General features: G+C 40.8%; 1 protein-coding gene across 1 annotated transcript in view; it reads right to left on the bottom strand.

Annotated features, from left to right (window-relative positions):
- The window catches only part of Fbh1 (F-box DNA helicase 1), a 35398-nt gene that overhangs the window by 5567 nt on the left and 4980 nt on the right, over nucleotides 1-24851 (bottom strand). Inside the window, exons 2-18 of the mRNA XM_051194815.1 lie at nucleotides 20281-20436; nucleotides 17651-18252; nucleotides 14700-14830; nucleotides 14458-14593; nucleotides 13352-13542; nucleotides 11056-11148; nucleotides 10441-10535; nucleotides 8711-8879; nucleotides 7907-8129; nucleotides 7089-7176; nucleotides 6917-7003; nucleotides 6188-6324; nucleotides 3672-3771; nucleotides 3457-3578; nucleotides 1867-1942; nucleotides 1131-1328; nucleotides 493-618 (exon numbers count right to left, since the gene is read on the bottom strand). Of these exons, the coding sequence (XP_051050772.1) occupies nucleotides 493-618; nucleotides 1131-1328; nucleotides 1867-1942; nucleotides 3457-3578; nucleotides 3672-3771; nucleotides 6188-6324; nucleotides 6917-7003; nucleotides 7089-7176; nucleotides 7907-8129; nucleotides 8711-8879; nucleotides 10441-10535; nucleotides 11056-11148; nucleotides 13352-13542; nucleotides 14458-14593; nucleotides 14700-14830; nucleotides 17651-18252; nucleotides 20281-20436 (2730 nt within the window). The remainder of the gene's footprint in view (nucleotides 1-492; nucleotides 619-1130; nucleotides 1329-1866; nucleotides 1943-3456; nucleotides 3579-3671; nucleotides 3772-6187; nucleotides 6325-6916; nucleotides 7004-7088; nucleotides 7177-7906; nucleotides 8130-8710; nucleotides 8880-10440; nucleotides 10536-11055; nucleotides 11149-13351; nucleotides 13543-14457; nucleotides 14594-14699; nucleotides 14831-17650; nucleotides 18253-20280; nucleotides 20437-24851) is intronic.

Here is a 24851-nt window from a genome sequence, read left to right as displayed (position 1 = left end):
TGTGCAATCTGAATGAATAGACTCTTCTGAATAAATGGGCTATGCAATGTTTAAGTCATATCTTACAGAGCAGGTGTCCAAAAAAGTATGTAAACATTGAGAGCTCTTTTGGTTTAGAAACTTCAAATGTGTTTATTCTGAGATCTAAAGTCAAAGCAAAAGTACTACTGTACAGACTTTAACAATGAGTCTCAAGAATCCACTAATAAAGCAGCAATTGATAAACAGACACTCTGGGGATTGGGTTATAGCACCTGAATACACAGGACTCTTTTCAACTTCTAGCTCTGCAAATAATAACAAACACACAAAAAATTTTTTCATGCTGGGTGGCTCACGCCTCTGCTTGGGAGGCAGAGGGAGGTGGACCTCTATGAGTTTGAGGCCAGCCTGGTCTACAGAGACCATCTTATTTCATCCAAACCAAAGCAGTCAACTCCAGCTACAAACCAGGGGCATCCCAAGAGCTGTGTCCCAACACAGTGTCCTTACCAACTCTGAAGTGAGGAAGCTGGGCAAGATTATGCCTGGCACAAGGCACTTTCACAAAATCATCCAAAACATGCACAGTGTCAAACTCTAAGCCTTTGGCTTTGTGCACAGTGCCCAGAATGTACTCTAGAACAGAAATGTAGCAAGTTAGATGGGGGCCCCACAGGGAAAGAAACAAGATGCAAAACATTCTTGCCGGTGTGTCCCTGCACAGGAAAAGGGCACAGGTAGAAAAGAAGGGCCAAGAAGCAAAAGAGTTAAGTCACAGAAATACCTCAAAGGATCCCACCCAGGAGACCAAGGTGACTTGATCACGCCCCCACACTCACTTTAGACATAGAGGGACAGAGTAACAGAAGGCAGTTTTGCATTTGCCCAAAGTTACACGTGGTAGAGCTAGGTCTAGAAAATCCTATTCCACTGACTTGAAAGTGGAACAGAAATAAAGAGATCCTATGGGAAAACAACTGCTCTGCTTCCATAGTTATTTATTATTTAACACCGTGCTTGGGATCAACACCAAGCCCTTGTCCCTTTTCTCTTAATGAGCACAACCACTGGTAGCCACAGACACAGAGAAACATCAAGGGACCATCTGCTCCTCTTTTTGAAGGAAAGGCAACAGCAGCTTCCCTTACCTGCAAAGTCCAAATCTTCTATGTGGCATCTCTCTATCCTTTCTACAAGTTCTGGAATCCTGATATTGTATTTTTCCACTACTGCAATTTTCGCTTCCAACTCCTTGTCCTCTGCAGCAGTCACGTACCTCTTGAAGCCACTAAAGCCTTCTTTGTGTACCCATCTTCTGATGAACCTGTCTTTAATGATGAGGTTTCCTAAGGAGGAGACACATCCAGGTGAGAATGAGAGGTTGTCCAACACAGGGCAGCAGCTGTGTCTAACCAACAACACAACAATGGATGGTCTTAGAGATGGGAAACCCAGGTTTCAGTCATGACTGAACCACTAACCCACTGTTTGCCCCTGGGCAAATCAGTACAGTGACCATGCAGTCTCTACTGAGCATCACAAGCCACATGCTCAAGAACCTCATCTACTTCACAGTGATTTGAAACAGTACAATCCAAGAGTAAAAGTACCACAGAAACACTAGAGGTTTTCATTTGAGGCCCACAGAAGTAATGGGTATTCAGCTGCCCAGGCAGGCAGAAGAATGCAGAAGAAGGTGGTTTATAGCACCAACATTGGCAATTAATGAGACTAGTGAGGAGGACCTGGAAAAACCAGCCAGGCATTCCCGCAAGGGAGAAGAGCAAGCCCAACTCCTCAGAGGAAGAGGGAGAACCCTGACTCAGGAGCAGCCTCACTTCCATGGCTGAGTGCTGGTTTCCACACTCTAAGGCTGGTACTCACGTTTCCTCCGTTCTTCCTCTGGCTGAAGAAGGGTCCAGATGTCAATGATTCTGTCCAATCCAAATGATTTGATCCCCTGAAAAAAGTTTTCAGTGGAATTTTTGTTTTGTGTTGCACAGAGATGGGATCTTGAAATGAGATGGTTTCTTAGACACAAATCACAAATATTGCCAAAGCACACACAGAAAACAGAAAGTACTGAGCTACCACCTCAAACTCCACCTATGCTGTAGAAAGGAAAGCCCCACTGTAAATTGCTTTGCCATCAATAAAAAGGCTCATTCAGTGCGCTTCCATAAATACACAAGGGCTAGACCATGGACACAAATGATGGCTGAACACAACTGGTAAGTAAAATGCTCACCACTGTTCCTTCTGATGAACAACTAGAGGGTGCCTGCTGGTCCAGTTATTCTGTAATCTAAAATCAGCTCTTGAAGGAAAAAGCCTGGCCGTGCCATGAGTTTCGCCTGTTCTACCTAAGAAGCACCAGATGGGTACTGTCTGTGACTGCAGCACTCATAGGGAACCAGGCCTAGCACAGGAGACAGTCTACAAGGACTCCACCTCTAACAAGTCCCCATCCTTTGGTGAAGACCACATATTTAACACTGACAGTGTGCACTGGTTTAGACCAACTGTGCAGTTTAGAGCCATAACACATGTCACAGACACAAGTGAATGCAGGAGAACAATTCACTTCACATCCAACATGGATGACATTCCAAAATTACTATCTTCTTCCAGTAATGAAAATGGCTATAACTACTAGGTGAAATATTAGAGACATCAATTCGATGATCAAATAAACTATGGTAAGCTGACTGAAAAAAAAAAAATTGTACTTTTAACTATACCATTAACAGCAATTATGTAAAAATATGAATTTATAAGGACAAAGATAAAAATAATTATCAAAAATGAGACTTTTAGGAAATACTGAAATTATATGGTTTTTTTCTTTTTTGGTGCCAAAATGTCTATATTTACTTTTAAACAAAAGAAAGAGATGTTTTATGATTTAGTATTTTACTGAGTATCCAAAACATAGTAGGCCCTTAAAAATATTTTTCTATATATACCCTTTATTCATATAGCTGCAAAGTTAAATATGCCACAAACATGTCATTTAATTTTCACTGCCCATGAAACAGGCATGGCACTGCTGTGTCTTAGGGTGGATAATGAGACACATGAGTGGTGACTTGCCCTCAGCCATAGAAGTGAGTGACAGAGCCAGAGTGAGAGCCCAGGTGTTCAACTCGCCCTTCTTTCAGGGACTGGTGCTACCCAATGTCATCAACCTAACAGTGCTCCCACTAATGGTTAACTAGCAGTAAGAAGCCCAGCAGTCAGGAACCTTACTTTACAGTCAAATGCAAGAAGAGAGCTCATTCTCTGACTGGAGCTGACTCCGCACCACTGCTTCTCAAGCACAATCAGAGTGTCCAGTCACAGTGAGGCCCAGGGAGAAGAATCCAAAATCCAAAGGTTTTCCTGCACAAGATCCTAAGGATGCTAGCTAGCACTTTCCTAGGTCTGGTCTCTGCACTGTTTCTATGTGTGAAGTAGTCAACAATTCATTCTTACCCCGATCAAATGTATCCTTGAAGGTGACTCTCCTTCTGTTACCCGTACGGCCTCATCAAACACATTGGCATTGGTCCTGGACAGCAGAGCCACTTGTCCCTTTACATCACCTCTGATGCCACCTGGAGGAGAAAGTGCAAACTCCATGCAAACCAACATGTAAAGCACAATTAACTTTGGTTTAAAAACAAACAGACAAAAACAGAAAGCCTTACTCTGATGGTTCCCTCCAACCAATGTCTTTTTCCTGACTCTCTTGCAGACATCCAAGATGGTAGCTCCCACATAAGCTATTTCCACACCAAATCTAAAACTCTATTGGAAAAACAATACAATAAATGTAGTTAGCAACCTGCTCGGAGATAATGTGTGCTCACTTCTGGCACTGTCAATGCCTAACTCGCTCTACATAGGAAAGGGACATTGAGCTTCACAAAAGTAAAATCAGTTAGACACAAACAGTAGTCTGATTGAAAAATTACTGTTTTCATTAATGACAGCATTTTCTCTTTTTTAAAGATTTATTTTTTGTTTATTTTTAATCTCTGTGTGGGTATGTGTGTGTTAAAGCAGTGTTGTCCACAGATGCCAAAGGCAATAGATCCTTCTGGAGCTGGTGGTATAGGTAGTTGTGACCTAACATGGGTGCTAGGAACCAAACTGGAGTTCTCTGCAAGACCTCTAAGCACGCTTAACCTCTGAGCCATCTTTCCAGCCTCATTAATACAGTTTTCTACCGGAGGTCCCTGGTATAATCTATCACTTGGAGTATCCCACACACATACAATCAACACTTCCTTTTCTTACCACTGTCTCCAGTTTCAATGGGCCCTCAAATTTCTTGTTTCACTGTAATGACTAGTTTCCCACCAGCCTAGTCCCCCAGCCGTGCCAGCCCCAAATAACACACAGAGACATTATATTAGATATAAAGCTGTAGGCAAGTTACTACTTTCTTATTGGCTAGCTCTGTCTTAATTATTAATCCATTTCTATTCATCTAAGTACTTCCATGTGGTCTTATCTTACCGGATAGAGGGGCTGGTGGTCTTCTCTCTCTAGTCCTCCATCTTGGATCTTCTCCCTACTACCTCCTAGTCTCCTAGTCCCGCCTATCTTGCTTTGCTATTAGCCAACAGTGCTTTATTCATTAATAAGAAAAATGTATTTACAGAATGACATCTCCCATCATCTCACCTATTTGCTTCTCATCTCACACTCAAACAATTCTGTTTCCCTCTGCCAGAGTAATCGTTCCCAAACACTTTAATTGAGCTGTTCTCTTGCTATGAAAACTGAAGCATAACACATATAAAGAAAGAAATGTTCCACTCCCAGGATTCTCCACTCTCTAGACAGCTCATCTCTACAATTATCCCCGAACACCAACTCTAAACTTCTTTTAAGCAAATCTCTCCTCACCCCCTTCAAGTCACATCTTGTGGAATTTAAATTATGCAAAGGTGAAGAGATGGCAGAGGTTTTGCCCTTGCCTCTAAGACCTCTTTCAACATCAACTTATCTTCTCTGTTAAAAGAGCATTTTTACAATTGGGATATAGAATACTCATAAAGAACTTTCTTGGCAAGCACAGGCCTTGGTTTTAATCCCTAATACCACAAAAAAAAAAAAAAAAAAAAAAAAAAAAATTTGGTGGTGTATAACCGTAATCCCTAGCACTCAAGAGGTTGAGGCTGGAGGATTGTGCATTCAAGGCCAGCCTGATAGCTATATCTGTATCTAGTGAGCTCTCCTCTTAAAAAAATGAAGGAAGCCTACACACACAAACACTGCTCCTATCACCTTTCTATCTACTTAAATAGGTTCCTATCCTTTAGCACTCAGCTTAAGACCCTATTTTCTTGACCACATCTGCTTGTAAGGTTACAATCTTCCCAAACTTCTATTATTCATTGCCCTATGCTTCCATAATATAACAAAATAAGGCATACTTCGGTGAATAGTAATTATGTTATTTATTACATGAACTATGTCTATATCTACATCATGAACTACGTCATATAGCTGTAACCAATAAGAGGACTTACAACAGGACTTTGTTGCTATAAAACTATTTGGAGTGAATCATGATCAAATTATTGTAAAATAAACATTCACACAGGACTGAAAAAAAAACAAAAACAAAAACAAAAAACCAAGCAGCCTTATGCTATCATATAATGCAAGAGAAAAACTAAACTCTTTTAAATAACTCAAGATAATTTATACAAATGCTCCAACACTTAGTCCTCTGTGTGAGCCTTTGCAGTGGAGAAGCTTGAGTGCATCCAAGTTGGCATCAACAGTCACATTCTGTACTGATAATATATACCCTTAAAACTATGAGATAGATGGCACTTTATCCCTGTGATTCTCCCGAAACCATAACCCTCATCTAACCATGAGAAAAAGCACCTAAGAAGTTTCAGCACACAGACTACTTGACCAGTACTTTTAAAAACTATTAGTGTCATCAAAACAAGGTTAAGGCTGATAAAATGTCACTCTGAAGAAAACTAGAAGCAGGCATGACTGTCCATAATGTGCAACCCTAAAGCAGCAAAAACTAAAAACCTGATTGAACTGTGGACTTTAGCTACAATATACAGGTTTGTTATTTGTGGAAAATAAAGTATATTTCCCACACTGCTGGCACATTAAAAAAACTAAGAGGGGAAACAGAATGCTTGCTTAGATGCTCTAGGACCTGAGAAATAGCATAAGCTCTTACCTGTGTGAGATAAAAGACGTGGGTGTGAGGGACTGTGAACAGAGCATTCACTGCCCCTCGGAAGGTATAGATTTGTTGGTGGGGGTCCCCTACAAAGATCTTCCCACATGGCTGAGACAGAACTATGTTCATGATAGCTGCAACCAATCAGAGGAAAATGAGAACTCTGAAGAACAACATCCACACAGCAAAAAGAAACCATATTTAAGAAAGAAAACAAACCAAAACTAAACCAGCCCAAGACAAACAATAGTTTTCTTTTCCTACAGGGCAGGCTTTCTATAAAAGGGCACAATTTTATCTTGGGCATAGTATCTGGTAGGTGAATTGATTGTTAGAAAATATACAGACAAATGTAATTTTCTATTCTAATATTGTAACACGTCCAAATTACCTAGAAAGTCACATTTTTAATACTGTCTGTTCTCTACTGGTCATGCAACACAAAATTTCACTGTAAATGGACTACCTTTTCTCACACAGCATGAGGCTAGGTCCCTGTATTCTCATGAGGTAGTCACCAAGAACAACTTCAATAACACACAGAGGTGTGGGCAACAGACAACTGTGGAAATCTTAGGTCTAATTTCTGAAAGGCTAAGAATCATTAGTTCCTTTTCGTTATTACAAATAAGAATAACCAACTTATTCCATGTATGTGTCCTCTTACATAATCATGATGCTGTTTCTATGTATTTGAGACTACTGATGTCCTGAATAGTTTATCACCTGGGGTACAATCCTGGGCCTCATCCACAAAGATGGCGTCAAAAGAGGCAAGCAAAGGTTTGCTCAGCTGCCAGAGTTTCAAATAGCCTAGAAGAGAGTAGGAACCAAGAATTACAACTTGTGAACAAAGAGGTTCTACCTAATAAACACCCATGTTAGGAAAGCTGCCTACCATCATGTGTCATTTGGTACGCCTCTTCTTTGCATTCCCCCAGCTTCCGCATGTTGTCCCAAAGTCGGCTTGCTTCGTGGACACCATTCTAAAAAGTAACACAGGAACCCAAAGTTTAAGACCCTGGACGAGACAGCACCCTGAAATCACACTTCTGCTTCCACAAAGTGCAGTGGGAACAAAGACATCATCCCACACTTCCAGAGCTCTGTTGAGTTTTACACTGAGATATTAAGTGCGCAGAGGGGTACAAGGTTAGGGACACAGCACAGCAAAGATCAAAGACCTGAATAGCAGCTGATGGACCACAAAGATTCAACTGTTTTTGTAGAGTCACTACTGACAATTCATTAAAAAGAAAAAATCTATTAGGGAACAGATTTTTCACAAGCAAAATGTGTGTCAAGCCATAATGGGGAGATTCCCAGTTGCTGAGTAAGGGCTGAGCTCTTACAAACTGTGGGCAAGTCCTTCCGTGTCTGTTCTGATATATGGGAAAACTAATGTGGGTAATAAAACACATTTTTCTGTGATCCTAGCACTAGGGAAGCTGACACAGGAGAATCTTGAGTTTGAGGTTAGCCTGGGTTACAGAGATCCTTTCCCCTCTGCAAAAAACAGAGACAAACAAAACCCAGTAGGACTACTACGAGAGTTAAGGGAGATGCCTGTGAGTGCTCCTTACAGAAGACACCATGTGATTCCCAGTTGTCATGAAAGGCATTTGTCTCACCTATCCATTTTCAACTTTCTACAAGTGGTTCTGAGGAAATGAAAGGCAAAGATCACACCAGGCTCTGAATACACTGGAGACTTACCAGCTTCTCGCTCTGTTCAACCATAACTCTCTGTCCTTGGCTATTCTTGCACCAAATGGGCACATGATCGATAGTCAGCTCTTCATCAGCTGATGCAAAGAAGTTCTCTAAAGTCTTACACACTAACTTGGCCCTTATGAATCCACCTTTCCCTTCTGCAAGGACGGAGTTAACCATGAAGGGCGTTAACTTGAAGAGATTCAACTTCTTCTTCAGCTGGTACCTGTAATGCACACCACAGTGAATAACATTGGGCTTCACAGGAATTGTATTTACTGTATCCCAGTTCTCATCACTGACGAGGTATTATACACAGGAGAGGTTTTAAAAACCACATTTGTACTGGGACGACTTGCCTTAAAGTTTCATGAACTCTCTAATGACAACCCAGAGAGTTATATGAATCAGCTCACAGCAGCTGCTACTGGTTTTGGTGTGGTCCGTGCTCCAAATAGTCCTTCCCCAACTCAATTAGATACCCACAGTTCCTAAAGCCTTCATGTCCACAAAGCCTCAGCTGCATGAGGGTTTCCCCATTCACCCTCCCCTGGAGTGCTTACAGCACTTCAGAATTTGTTACATACTGAACTTCAATGCCCCAATTCCAGAGAAACACAAATCCCTTCTTAGTGAGACAGCTATTTGTAAACAAAGCATTTTTATGATGTAAAAGTATGATCACCAAAGCTCTTTTACTATCGCTTGCTTTTACACGGTGAGAACAGCATGACCTTTTCTTAATGTTGTAGAGTATGATCATAATGACCATCACATGAAAATGACACCAGCACTTGTGATGCTCACTTTCGCCCGACGTGACTATAGGCCATGGAGTGGAAGGTTTTGCAGATGACATTGCTGGGGAAGACAAGTTCTGCCTGCTTTGCAATGCTCTTGTTGAATGTGACATATAGAAACCTGCTCTGAGACCACTTCTCAGCATACTTGACCAGGGTAGAAGTTTTCCCAGTGCCTGTGGAAGCCAAGAGGAAAGAATGTGACCCTCTGACTAAGCAAACCATTCACCAGGATCCCCATACAGGTCTATCTCAGGCTTACCCTTCCTCTGACTTAAGACTGACATCAACATTGGTAAAAGTGGGTCTTGGCTGTGGCCAAGCAGGAAAGGAAGGAAAGGCCAAGCTGCCTGACCTCACTGACTTGTTATGTGGATTTGAGAGAACAAAGGTCCCCGGGAGCAAGAACTCAGTAACAGCTAGCTGTTGTTGCACTAGTGGTCATCAGTGTCTCTGAAGCAAAAACATGCACAGGGGATTCAAGGATTTCCCCAATCCACTATGAACTCCACCTGTCCTACCTTCCCACCACTCATCCAATTATTCAGCTAATCAATCTGTATTTCATTTAACAAATAGTTACTGAGTACTTATTGCATGGTCACCTAGGTGCCAAGCACTGAGAAATAATAAAAAGATTATAATCTAGTTAGAAATAAACACCAATGCGGGTGAAACGAGATAACAAAATGAGAATATACAGGAGCACAGGGTAGGAAAAAGAAGAGTGAGAACTAGAAACAAAAATGGTCTCATCTGTGATGTGAGACTGAGAGCATGACTCCTTCTTCCCAGTCTAACAAGGCTGCTCTGAAGATGCTCATGGACCAAGCAGACATACTTACAGAATAATGCATACTTTTATTGTATGGTATTGAGGTATGATTAGCAAATTAGTTCCCCTGAGTTCAGCAATCAGATATCTGGAATTCAAATGACTATAAAAGGCCTCCATCAGGAAGAGACAGAAATGATGAGAGTCAACACAGCACGACAGCAAAAGAAGAGAAATGGAGTGGGAGGGGAAAGCAGGGAGGGAATGAAGGCACCCTAGAGAGACAGAGTCCAATTGATTTTGGCTCTGCCACTTGGTTACTTAAACTAAAGTAAGTCTCTCTGAACTTCAATATCCCCACAAAACAAGGCAGTCTAATAAACCTCACAAAATGCTGCTGGACTAGGACTATGGCAGGCCACTGCAGGTGTTTAATGAATGTGGCCAGCAGGATATCAAAGGAGAAAAGCAGCAGGAGAAGATTACAGAAAGAACAACTATCATGAGCAAAAGTTCAGACAACACTCTCCAAGTATTTCGGAAGATGCTAAGATTAGAAGTACAGGTGACTATATATTTAGGGAAGCAGGCTGACCCAAGAGAGGACCTTCAAGACATCATCCTATAAAACTAGGGAGCTAGTGAACCCTGTAAAACTAATTAATATGACCTGCCTCTCCAGAAGAAATCACTGACTGAGAATATACAATGATAAAGGAGGGGCTTACCCTACCTCACTGAAAAGACTCCATAAAATAATGCCTAGGAACCACCTGCCTAAGCAGAATCCAATGTGGATATTATAAACAGGGGTTTGGGGACTGCTTAAAGTAATTCAGTAAAAGTTCAAGGTCAGAGTGCTCCAGGATGTAGTGGAAAGGGTATACAGTGATTAGCCAGGAGAAGCAACCACATCACAAACCTGATGCTATACTCCAGGAACCTGATAGGAGCTCCCTTACCTGCAAATGCCATAATTTTTACCACCTGGAGAGGCTCCATCTTATGGTTCAGAATCAGCTGTTGTTCATGTGTTAGTTGGATAGATGTTTTCTTGCTATAATCATTACAGAAGAGAAATTAGAAAAACAGGAATTAAAAAGCCCATGGGATGACCAGTCCAAAAACCAAACGAGAAAACTAGAAAACTGGATACACAATAGTAGATCCCCAATATACCTCCCCTGTGTGTGGGGGGGCGGGCGGGGAGGGGGGGAGTGCACTGAATGTTCTGAAACTAGATCAAGATGCTACTGTATAGCTCAAAAAAAATATACTAAAAAACACCAAACTCCAAACAGGTGAAATTTACATAATGTAAACCATGCCTCACTCAATAAAGTGATCAAAAAAAAAAAAAAAAAAAAAAAAAAAAAAAAACACCTCTTGTCCTCACACATGAAAAAGAGTCAAGAAAAAAAACCAAACGTTCATGTCTGCAATCCCAGCACTCAGGAGGCAGAGGCAGGAAGGAAGCCTGTGGATTTTTTGAGTTCAAAACCAGCCTGGATGACACATTGAGACTTTGTCTCAAAGGGAACAGAAGAGTAAACACACCACATATAATACATACTTACCCTGGCCACACAGATGGCTCCTCTTTAATTTTGGTGGCCTGAGCACAGGAATTCTCCTGAAGATATAGGCAATAGAAAATGTTGTAGTGAATCCTAATGGGGGAAAAAGTAGATTTAGAGACTTTCAAATTTAAATCATAATCTACCTCATTTTTCTTTGGGTATATTTCAACTCCTTACCATTTCCAAAAAGAATATTCCTATTACATTTTGTTGGGAAAAAAAAAAAAAAAAAACAAATGGAAAGAAAAGACTTCAGTCTCTGCAGTGGAGAAAAGCACCTCTGGGAATCCCAGTTCTGAGAAACAGGCAGTGTCTCTTCTATGTGTACTATCACACAGAGACCAGAACACACTCTACTATCCATGATCTTAAGAGGCAAGCAGTCAACAGGGTAGAAGATTCACTGGAAAGCAGGCATAAACACCGATTCTAGCAATGTGAACCCTGCTTAAATAAATAATACAACCTTACTGCCAAACTTATGGTGATCTTTCTGAACCTCAGTTGCTCTTCTGCCTGATGGCATTGGTTTAGAAGCATGACTAACATTCCCCTTTACAAGTTCCAAAGGAAAGGTGCTTCATGCCTAGTAAGACAACACCAAAGACAAGATGACAATAGAGGAACGAGACATAACAAACTCACTCTGCCCAAAGCAGCTCCAAAACCTCTCACATGTACACTGAGCCCACATTCAGCAACCTGGAACACTAATTCCCCAATCAAGTGCTCTGCTCCACTCCAGAGTGAGGAGCTGATCTCAAAGCATCACTCTTTTTGATGAAGAAACATTTCAGGGCTGGACATACAACCAGATCAACATACCACACTACTATGGACTGAACTGTGCCCCCCTGAAATTCAAAAGCTGAAGCCCTAATACCAAAAGGACTGCTGGAAGGAAAAGAGAATTAAGATTCAGTGCCATGATTCACTAGAACTCATTTTTGTAAGAAGAGACCATATCGAATGCTCTGTCTCCCCTGCTCCCATCCATCTCTTCCTGAGATACAGAGAAGATGAATCACTAGGAACCCAATCTTCCCCACCTTGTTCTTGGATTTCCAGACTCCAAAAGGGCAGGAAAGCAAATGTCTGTGGCTTAAACAACCTGGTCTATGATACTGTTACAGTGACCATACATATACAGAACTTAAGTATACATTTGCTTATGAGGACACTGCTCTTCATTTGATCATTTGTCTTGGTGAAATCTTACAGAACTTCTTGTTCCAGGCCTCAATGCCATGGAGTGGGCTACAACATAAATCAGTTGACAAACTGAGCATAACTTGGGAATAAAGTGATAGGACATTGCTAGAGAACAATGTTCTGTACTACCTTACCAAGGACGATGGGATCACTACTGTGTTTCTCTCGGGGCTCACTAATCCCAGGGGTCAATCTTTTCCTAGAGAAGAAACCATCTGGGTTTCTGCTTCTCTAGAACTGGCTGCATGATGGCTCCCTATCTTCACCACTTCAGATGAAAGGTCAGGCCATTCCATATACACCACCCATACTTGGGATTTTAAAGATCTGGCCTTCCCTGGTCCCCAGATATCTCTCATAATCTTGCACTAGTTTCTTCCATATTCAATGCACTTGGTCTCACTGAACTTCCTGGTATTTATCAAATTCATTCCAACTTTGGGCTTTTAAATTACCTATTCTTTCTCTTAAAATGCTCTTTCCCATACCTCCAAATGGAGGTTCCTCTTTGACATTCATACTTCCTCATAGAAGTGTTTGCTCATTCCATCTAAAACCATGCCCTCCACTGCCCTCTCACAGAGGCTCCACTCCCATGACAACACACACACATAATTCCCTAAAGCGTCTGTGTGCTTATGCACTGCCTGTTTTCTTGCACTGGACAAGCAGTGTTACGCATTTTCACAGTGGACTCTTGTGCCTGGACAATCTCCAGCTTGCTTTTTATCTTTGCATATTTTATCACTGTCAAGATAACTCTGAATGAGCAACCAAGCCTTTCTCACATTAAGAAGATACAGTCATTAAGACTCCCATGATTCTATAGTTCACTTCAAAAGTGAGCAAGGGAGAAAGAAAATGCTAATGTTTTCACCTTTACCTATAGCTTCAACACCCAAGAACATAGAAACTATATTAAGAAATCTTAGTTGACTGGCAGATTATGCTCACAAAGAACTTGGAATAGCATTTCCACAGCCCAGTCCCCTTATTTACTACACAGGGAGAAAGAAGAAGCTAAGACAAGTCTAGGGCCTTGTCGATTTATCATAGCATCTCCTTTCCTCCAGGGTGTTACCTATTGCTGATGTTAATCCCCTTCTCTCTCATGGCATAAAGGAGCACAGCTATGCAGTATAAGGTCTCGGTGACATCTGGCATGGTCACTGTGGAGCTGGGTCTCCTGAGGCAGAAGAGCAGATGCTGGATGTCGTTCACGCAGCTGGAGAGGAGCACCATGGCAGCCACCAAGGCCCAGACGTTAATGCCCTTCAAAGAGAGATATACAGGATAGGAGAAGCTAGACCCAGCCACAGTCTGGAAACTAGTAAGGAAACTGATGGACATTTCCAGCATCTTATTTTACTGTGTATCTACAGGAAGACCTTTAATCTTTCTGCCCCTTTCAAATTACTCAATGTGTCAAACAAGGAAAGAGCTACCTCAAGAGCTGGAGAAATGGCTCAGTGATTAAGAACATTTGCTGTTCTTGTTGAGAGCCTAGGGTCAGCACCTACATGGCAGTTCACAACTGCCTGTAACTCCAGTTCCAGTTCCATGGGATCTCTTCTGACCTCCATAAACTCCTGCACACATGTGTGGACCTACCAATATATATATATATGTATATGTGTATGTATATGTATATGTATATATATATATATATATATATATTGGGTTGCATATATTGGGTTGGGTTTTGTTTTCTTATTTGTTTTTTTGAGATGGGTTTCTCCCTAAGTAGCCCTGGCTATTCTGGAATTTGCTCTGTACACCAGGATGGCCTAAAACTCAGAGATTCACCTGCCTCTGCTGGGATTAAAGGTGTATACCACCACTGTCTGGCTTATATTGTTTTTAAAAGGGTTATCATAAAGAAACCCTATCAGCATTCCAAGTGTTCAGAGGCTAGATAACTAACATTCAAGAAGCTGAAAATAGGGCCTTTTATTTCTCCAAAGAGACTATTAATAAGATTAATGCTATTCAGAGATTCAATCAAAGATCTGAATATATGTATGTACTTATATATACATATATGTGTGTGTGTGTGTGTGTGTGTGTGTATATATATATATATATATAAATAAAATCTCCAACTAATCTTAATCAGCAACAGATTTCCAGTGATAAATGATGTCAGCATTCCCTAGAGTACCCCCCACAGCCTCTCAGTTCACATACCCCAGCAGATGCATAGAGGTCAGGTAATTGTTGACGCATGCACGCCTTAGCCTCCAGAAGCAGAGGGTGATCCCTCAGGCTCCACAGCACTCTCTCGGGGTCTACACTTGGGGAGCATTTGGTAGTGGCTGTGTATCTATAAAATACCCAAGAAATGAGTTCAGAAGGGAGACAATTGTGAGGAAAGGCATATGAGGAAGGAATTTGAAAACTGTCTCTCAAACAGGAGGAAAGACACTCACCGTATGAGGTTCAGCACACATAAGTCCGAGTCCTTTTCTATTCCATGGCTCAAGAGAATGCCATCCACTTTGCTGACAGCGTGCTCTTCATTTATCAAGTATCGATGATACAGCTTTTTCCAAGGAATGAACTATGTAGTTGAAAAACAAAATGAAATAACATCCAGGCCATGATTCTTAGAAAGACTGAGCCACCAACAAAGCAAAAAAGCCACCAAGTCCAAAGCAAAAAAGCTGGGCAGACCAGGGAGAAACTGTACAAACCTGAGCTGGAAATGGGGCCTTGGTCTTGGCTCTAACACAAATATCATAGGAGCTAGGAAAAGCTAGCACTTTGGTTTCCTTATCTGAAGTAGCAGGTGAGCAGCATTTCCAAGTTCCAAAAGCCATACTGGCCTTAAGTCAACAACTGTCACATGACACAAAGGAAGGCATTATGGAATGATAAAGCTGCACAGTGACATCTTCACCAAGATATGATAACAGAGAGAGTAGCACTATATACTAGAGCACGCAGATATGAAGCAAACACTGACAGAACTGGAGGAAGAAACAGATGGCAGATATGTGCAAGGAGATGCGGGATTTAAGCAGCACTACAGACTACCGAACCTAACAGATACTCCATCCAACAGGAGCAAAAGCCACACTCATCCCAAGCCACATAAACATTTTCTATGTTGGATCGCATCCTGAGTCATAAAGCCAGTCAATGAATTCAAATGGCTGAAGTTATACCAAAAATCTTTTCAGTAACAACATGAGAACACAATAAATCAAGGCAGCAGGAAAACCATACTACCTACAACTTAAATCAGACAGGCACTCCTGTTGCTGAAATGAGGTGCACATCACATGGTAATGTAACTGAGGCTAGCTGGTACTAATTATGTATAACTGAGGCTGGTTTTGAACTCATGGTCCTCCTACCACCACCTCCCTATTGCTGGGATACAGGCAGCTATCAGTTCATCTGGCTACACAGTTCACCCTTGGAATAGCAACGGATCAAGAAGAAATCACAAAGAAAAGTACCCTAAGACAGGTGAAAACAAAGACACAACACAGTCAAACTTATGAGACAGTGTGAAAATAGTGCTGGTCAGCAAGCTTATAGTTAAAATGCTTCTTTTTACAATAGAGAGGGATTGAGCATTTGTTAGTATGTCAATGGTAGAGAATTTGCCTAGAATGTGCAAGGAAATTACAAAGAGCAGAGCAGACCTGGACATAGCAGGGCAGGCACATGTATAGCCAGGGCTGGGAGGTGGAAGTAGGAGGATGACAAATTTGAAGGTAGTCTGTAATACATAGAGACTGCCTACAAACAGCAATAATAACAGTAATGATATTAATAACAACCTTTAGCTAGATCAACCAAGAGGGGAACATTAAAATGAATGCCATAGAACTAAAAGAACTACAAGGAGGAAAAAAATGGATAAATTCCTAGAAATAAACATCATACCAAGTCTGAATAATAGAAACAGAAAATTTCAACAGAATGATAATTAGTAAAGAAATAGAATCAAAAAATCAAAACTTCCATCATAAAGAAGCGTAGGACCAGATGGCTCCACTGGGGAATCCTACAGAACATTTAGCAAACAATCAACACCAGCATGCCTCACATTCTGCCAAAAGACTGAAGAGAAAGGAAAAGAGCCAAATTCCTTTGGTGAGGCCAACACTGTTGTAACATAAGAGCCAGACACAAATGCTAGGAGAACCTGCAAGTCACAGCAGACTACTGAAAATGAAGACATGCATTGATGCTGTGGATGATCAGAATGGCATTACTGTAACATTTTAGGAGAGAAGTGCAAGCTTGGATGTGGTCCCAAGAAATCTTGGCAAACAAAAAACTGTTACTTAACCTCACCACCAGTACTCAGCTCACACAAGATAGTTTGCCAGTTAGTTGACAGAAATAGTATAAGCAAACAGGGTTCACGTCTAAAATCATAAAAACATTTCTCAGAACTCAGGAACTAAGTAAAACCCCACAATAGAATGCTAGAGTGACACAAAACTTCTCCCAACATCTTTTGAACTTAGCTTTCCTGTTCTGAGCTGTACAAAATTCAGCTGATGGCTCTCTGAGATCTAAAACTTTGAGGTTTAGTGTGAAGGCTGCACTTAGCAGCTGGGCAGTTGTCATTGTGCTACAAAATAATATACTGAATTATAACCATAAATGCTATTGACAGTGCTTAGGTCACAACAAGAAAAAGATAAAGTCAAGAGTGTAATGAATTTCAAAGAAAATATTCAGAGAAATGGTCTGAAGACTAAGCTTACCAGCATCATGTTGAGAAAATACAAACAAAAAAGATGATCAAGATCCAGGAAAAACAAAAGACAAAATAAAAGAATGATGACAATTCTACAGGGAGCGACTACCCACCTCCCTGAATGGACAGAGGGGAGTCTAGATAAAAGTACTTTTCCCAGCATGGTTGTACAAAAGAGTGAAGAAGACAGAAAAACAGGCAGTCCCTCTGCCCAGTCTGTGCACAGAAAATATTAAGTGATTCAAACAGGGAAAAGAAAAAAAGACATGGAAGAGAATGGGTTTCTGGAACTGAATACAATAACATAATTATACACCAGAAGTATCAACTGCTATGGTAGCGAAAAGAAACTGATAACCCTCGGAGAACAAGTGAGATGGCAACAAGTAAGGGATGGTGACCTTACTCTAAGTGGCATGAGGGAATTACACCATATGGTGGGCCAAATATGCAGTCTATGATCAGGGCACTGCAAATCATGTGTTTCAGAGAGAAAACAGAACTGTGAGAAGTGTCCTGGAAGGTTTGGCAGGACAAGCCTGGATGGGCTCAGATGCCTGGGGAGTCTGTACTTTATTCATGAAGCAAAAAGGAAGCCACCACTGCACTAAGTGAAGCTAATCTGTATGCTGCTCAAGGCCTGAGCACTTCACTTACCAGTGGGTCGCTAATTATTTCCCTCCAAAGGTGGCACACCAAGCTGAGGTTCCAGTAGAGGTCCTCCACTGGGAGGAAGGCAAAGATGTGCCTCAGGACTTCACTAGGCAGCCGACAAATGTGGCTGGGTACCTCTTGGCAAGGCAAAGTTCCAAGAAGCCCATAGTATGAGTCAGGAAAGGGATCTGGACCAATGTCTTCAATGTCTCGGCCAGGTTCTTTAGACTCTGTAGAGCACTGTGACAAACCATCCTCTGCTTCTTGCCTGACTTCCCTAAGCCTTGTACATGATGAGAACAAACGATGGCGTGGAGTCTTCTTAGTAACTCCATCCCACTGGCTGGCCTCTGCAGCTTTATTGTTCTCTTCCTCAAAGGAACGAGACCGTTTCCTGGCAGGAAGAGCAGATCCTGATGAGCCCAGCCTCACGTCTCCATTATCATCCTGAGGCAAAGTGCAACTGCTCTCTGCAGGAAAAATCATATCACCCTCAGAGTCCTGACAGCTGTCCTGGCCAACAGAATTGCTTTTGGCCATGTCATTGGTACAACGCTGGCGGCCAGCTAGGAAGAACTCAGTTATAAATCTCTGACATCCTCGACCTGTAGAAAGGACCCAAACAACGGAAAATTATTAAATAAACAAATAAATAAATAAATCAGTGACTTACAATAGACTCAAATAAGACTTTCAACTTGTCTATGTTAACAGAGGAAACACTAGTGTGCTTATGGGTCAGATGGTCATATAAATAGCTAATATAAAAATAGTCACACAAATTTAGGAAGAGACAACTGATGTCTATTGACAACACTCTGTCGTGCAAGCATACATATGCATAAGGTCAGATGCTGAACACTGCACACCTGAGTGGGCAAACAGCTAAGAAATGGCTGATCACATTCGTATTCCAGACCCAGCGCAGCTTCTTGGCTTGCTCCCACAATAGCAATTCTGAGTTTGCATAAGCAGAAAGAAATATGCTCTATCAGGCCCAGAAGTGTCTATTCTTCATCTGACCACTCAAATAAGTTTAATTTATTTTTATTTCCTACTATGAATCTCTCATTTGTAAACTGTAATTTTCTCATTGTAAGCATGATACCCAGTCTCTTTTTCACATGCACTCAATCAGCATTTTCTATGTGCATCTTCTTTTGAGAGGACTATGAAGTGACACTCCCAGACCTCACTACCTTCCAAGACAGAGCCCCCCAAAAAACGACAATCTCAGAAATCACTACAGTTTTCTAAATAAAGTGTCAATGTACAAAAATATACATGGCTCCTTTCTAAATGGTAAAACCAAAATTCTTACTTTGGAAAGAATGAGAATGGATTGAAACCAGAATTAGCTTTTAAATGAATTAACAGACTTGAAATTAATGGTACATCAGGGAGAGGGACATCAATTATAATTGTTTCCAGAGCAATATAAAAGACTAGGGTTTCACACCAGTAAGGGCTGGCTAAATTCAGATAATTCTTAATTGCCAAAGTCAGTCACATCACAAGTGAAAACACCACTACACACTCAGCATCAGAGACCCAAGGAATTAACAAGACAGGAGAGAAGTTGGTTTATCCACACAAGGCAAATGGAACTTCAGAACTTAGAATTAAGTCTGAAACTGCCTCACAGAATTGGTTATAGCAGTCCCCAAATTGAGAAATATGGATTATTTAAACTAGATTGGATCCTGAAATTATAGGTAGTAACAAAAGTATTTGTCTGATATAGAGGTGACAAGAAAAATCATATTGTTAGAAGTCCACTTTCATGTATTAATGGTATCAAAATGAAAGAGATTAATTAGTGGTCCATATTTGATTACACATTGTATACAGTATCAAATTACTATACTGTGCTCCACTAATAAGGATAAATACTGCATGCCAATTAAAAAAAACTAAAGTTTTTAAATAAAAAACAAAACAAACAAACAAAAACCCAAACCTGTCAGTCGGTGAGAATGAGTCCATTACAGTAGCAGGAAACTCTAACAGGTTCTAGGAATCTCTGTGACATGGTAGATCATCATGTTCAAGGGTATTAGGCTCATTGGACAGACTGGGGACCAAGAAGCAAGGGCACAATTGGTGAATCTCTGGGGAAACACAGGCCTGTTATATAGCTACTCTAGAGGCTGAGGCAGGAGGATGAGAAGTTTAGTGAGAGCTCATCTCAACAAAAATCAGAAAGAGTGGGGGTGTAGCTCCTGGTAGAACACATAGAACCCCGAGTTCAACAACCAATCCCACATACAAACAAAAAAGAAAAAGCACTGCCACAGGCAGGAACACTCTAAAGGAAAATACTGAGCCTGTGGACCTCATGACAGGCTTGTCAAGGAGTCAAGATGCTTGCAGACTGGATGACTGGAAAAACAGTGACAGTGATCTACTTCTTTTATTACTTTATAATTAGGGACACTGACAGAGTCTCTAGGCTCTGTCATATAGGAGGACAGAATTTCCATGGAAAACATACAAATAATGAATACAAGTGTCAACCTGTTCTAACAGATCTGGAAAACCAAACAGTGACATTTACATACACTTGTATGAAACACTTGTAGTTCATGCTAACTACAGATTCTGAAACAGAAGATACTTTTTTGAAGACATACCCCTATTGCCTCCTTTTGTTCTGGGTCTAGGATAGAGGCCATGGTTCGGGTCTTTGCTTGTCCATCTCTGACTGAAGGGCTGAGTCGAAGCCAAATGTGTCCAGGCCAAATGCTGGCAGTCAACTGCTGTAAGATGCTTCCGCTTGAATCGTTTCACTGTTTTGGAATGAGAAGAAATGGAATACTTGCTAGTTACTCCCAAACACAGATGCTAGCCAGTGACTTATAGTCAAGTTACAGGATTACACTGAGGATTGATTTTGAAGATCACCACACTAATTTGGAGTCTGTAGAGGATACAGAGTGAAAGGATGTTATACAAAAGAAGTCACCATTAATGGATAACAGACTTAGCAACTTTTCCAGCCTTCATTTAAGTCGTATTTTTATAATAACCACACAAAATTAAGAGTTGGCTATAACTTTATTTTAAAAACAAAAACTTGGGCTGGGAGGTGAAGATGCAAGCCTTTAATCCCAGCACTCAGGAGGCAGAGGTAGGCAGATCTCTGTGAGTTTGAGGCCAGCCTGGTCTACAGAAAGAGTTCTAGAATAGGCACCAAAACAATATCCTGTTTTGAAAAACCAAAAATATAAAAACTAAAATAAAAACTTGAGTTTTTTGTTTGTTTGCTTGCTTGCTTGCTTGCTTGCTTTTTGTTTGGAGACAGGGACTTACCATAATACCCTGGCTGGCCTGGAACTCAAGAGATCCTCCTGTCAGCCAAAATGAAAACTTTTATAGTTTACTTTTTCTATCAAAGGAATGACTTAAACTACTTCTTTTAAATTGCAACTTTTAAAAAGACAAGTATGAGGACTTAAGTTCATATCCCCAGAACCCACGTACAAAAACAAAAACCAAAACAAAAACAAAACCATGGGCACAGCTTAGGGCTGTGGATCTAACCTGGGAAGGCTAAGACAGGAAGACCCCCAGAGCTCACTGGCCAGCCTGTCTAGCCAAATCAGGGAAGTCTAGATTCAGTGAAAGACCCTCTATCACAAAGTACGGTAGAGAGTAATAAGTGAGACATCAGATATCAACTTCTGGCTTCTGTGAATTCATGTGTGCGCGTGCATGCGCCAGGAGATATACACACACATGCATGTACATGCGTTCAGAAGATACATATAATAAGGCCCTGGGTTTCAAAAGATAAAATACTGGGTGTAACTACAGATCATGCTTTCTTAGACTATTCCTGCTCAGTATCCAGCCAGCTGAGAAATCACCATCCCAACTGCAGTTAATTCTTTGAAGTTTTAATAGGTTTTTAAAAATTAAACTCCATAAATACTGTAAGACAACTAAACAATTATTCCCATACACACTAATAGTCCTCCAGGACTCCCTAAAAGGATGCTGGAGACCTTATGACTATCTCAGTTCAGAGGACATAGCACTACCACATTAGACACCACAACTGAATAAACATGGTTCCCATGAAAGAAGAAGCACTGGGTAGTTCTAACTTAGGACAGTTAAATTTTATCCTAGAAGTGCCATCAATTACTGAGAAAACACACAGAGAAATTCAAAATCATATGCCAAGTTTCCTACCTACTTCTATTTAGCAAAGCTTATCTAACTTGAGTAAAATGTGAAAATATAATGACAGGAAGTACATGGCAGCCAACTGCAGCCAATCCAGTGTTCCTGTGTTCCTAGAAACACCTTAAACAACAGCAAGCAGTAAATCTCAGTCACATAAGTAAGAAAATCATGTTTAATCCCAGTACTCAGTATGGGATTTGATGAGTTCAAGGACAACCTAGTCTACATATTGAGCTCCAGGCCAGTCAGGGTTATACAGTAAGACTGTCTCAAATAAATAAATAAATAAGACAAATAAAAACAAGAAAATCAAAAATCTTTTCAATTTCCAGTTTTGTAAATATACTGTTTTGTTGAAATCTCTGTTCACTCAACACCAAAATAAATCCACCTGTAAGGAAGCAAAACAGTTCATTTTTTTCCATATTTAAAAAGCTTAAATCTGTCTATATTTGAGAATAACAAAAATGTAAATTCTGATTATTTTAAAAATAAGAATTGATGGCAGGCGAGATTACTCAGTGGATAAAAACACTTGCTATAAACCAGGCGGTAGTGGCACACACCTTTAATCCCAGCACTCTGAAGGTAGAGGCAGGCAGATCTCTGTGAGTTCGAGGCAGCCTGGTCTACAAAGCTACACAGAGAAACCCTGTCTCAAAAATCAAAAACACTTGCCATGCAAGCCTGGCAAACTGAGTTTTGTCCCCAGAACCCATGGTGGAAGAAGAGAGCCACTCTCCACACCTGTCCTTTGACCTCCACATGCACTCCACACTTGCCTGCTATAGCATGTACACATTCACATTTACACAAACATACGCAACACTGTTTTTGCTTCAATGAGACTTGAAAGTTTACCTTTCCTGTTCAGACCCTTGCATACTATACACAACCAATTGCCTACAAAAAGGTTTTCCCAAGTACAAACACATCTGGGCCATGGTCACTCCAAGGACAGCTGCTAGCTTCTAACCTGAGACCCAAAACAGGAGTCTCTGCTTAACTCTCAAAATACCCAACTTCTTCAAAGCTGACCTGCACAGTGTGCATAATCGTAACTGATGATATCAGACAATAGTTACCACTAGCCAGAAGATATCGTATATAAATTAGCTGAGTGGAGTAAGTCAGATAATAGAAAGTTCCTGCAAAGCAATGAAGAGAAACATACTCAGTTCATCAGTTAAGAATTCCAATGCTTACCCAAATCTACAATACAATCTCTGATTTATAGACTAACTTGAGCAATACAAAACAGAAGTCAATGGATTCCTCTACATCTGTATACATGCATATCTAGCACCAACCTTGGGGCATTTCTGTAAAGCACGTAGGAATGGCTTCATTCCAATCAATTAATTAACACAACACCCTCAAGAGAAAGCTAAGGCCTCAATAATGACCATCAACTACACATAAGTCTTAATCATATGCCTAGGAGTCAAAACACATGTAAGTGTGCTCCAAGGTAAGCAAACTGTCAGCCTTTTTCACTGTTGTACCCTCTGCGTGCAGCATAGTGTCAGAAACATAACACATTTCTGGGCACTGAATGCTTGTGTGTTCCCTAAATTCTGATGCTGAGATTCTAACCCCCAACATAATGCTATTAAGAATCAGGATTAGCCAGGTGTGGGGGTGCATGCTTGTAATCCCAGCATTTGGAAGGTAGAGACAGGAGGCCAGCCTTGGCCTTAAAGTCAGTTCAGGTTTGCCCTGAGCTACATGAGAACCTGTCAAGAAAGGGGGGGGGGGGAGAGGCAACCTGGGTCATTAGGTCATAAGGGAGGAGCCCCATGAATGGGATTAAGACCCTATCAAAGAAAATCTAAGGGTCAGAGATGCTACCCTTGAAGCAAAGGTAAAATAACTGCCCAAGTCTTGGGTTCAATCCTCAAATCACAAAACTAAAAGCAAACAAGAAAGCCAGAACACAATGAAAAGACAACCATCCATGAATCAGGAAGCAATCGTTCACTAGACACCAGACAGGAAAATGTTTTGATCTTGGACTTTGCAGCTTTTCCAGACCGTAAAAAATAAATGTCTGCTATTTATAAACTATCTAGTCTATGGCCTTTTGTTATGGAAACTAAAAGAACTGACAGAGCATGCTCAGTAAACACCATATGAGTGCAGCACAAGCAAGGCAGGGAAGCAGTGGTATAGGAATCTAAATCTACATCACTGACTTTTATGTAGAACTTGGCAACAGCAGGCCCTCAGCCTCCCCAAAAGACCTCCTCAAAGATACTATACAGGACATAAAAGAAAACATCAAAAATGTTTGATCTCAAAAGGACTGTTATGGGGAAAGAACAGAGGTGTATTTTTATTTGCATTTATTTCATGAAATATACTTGAATCTAAAATGCTTGTGGAGAAGATTAAATGTTTGCAGAATCATAACAAAGGCACAAGAATGAAGGTGCTAAGAGGATGGTAGAACAGTGTTATGCCAGTTATGTGGCCCAGGCTATTTAGTACTCCTCTTCCTTAGCACAAACCCTCTGCACATCTTATTTCTGATGCAGCTGGCCTCGCTTTAAGCCTGGGCCCTTATCAATACCAGGCACATAAAAGGGTGTGTGCCTCTTCAAGTTCTGCCCCCATTTTCCCCACACCAAGTTAAATGGGCTGATTCCTCTGGATGCCACTAGAACATTCTAGAACACAATATGGCTTTCTGTTCTAAGGATACCCAGGGGAAGAATTCTTCTAGCAGCTGGAGCTTTAAAAAGAACCTTCTCCACTATATACATACAAAAAAAAAACCAAAAAAAAAAAACAAAAAACACCATTTTAGATTGTTATATGATTTAAAAATAAAGTTTAACCATCGGGTCACTTCACCTTTGGAACTATTTGTTATTGCAACCAACTTTATGCTAATAATTCCAGGATTACTTTAAATTGACACCAAATAATCCCATTATCTTTATTACTCATACCAAAAAAAAAAAAAAAAAAAAAAAACTCTAGAACTTACAGAATTTAGACCTAAATGAAC

This window comes from Phodopus roborovskii, unplaced genomic scaffold (genome assembly GCF_943737965.1).
Source record: "Phodopus roborovskii unplaced genomic scaffold, PHOROB, whole genome shotgun sequence".
Taxonomy (NCBI): domain Eukaryota; kingdom Metazoa; phylum Chordata; class Mammalia; order Rodentia; family Cricetidae; genus Phodopus; species Phodopus roborovskii.
Note: the sequence above shows the minus strand (reverse complement) of the source record. Positions and strands in the feature narration are given on the sequence as shown.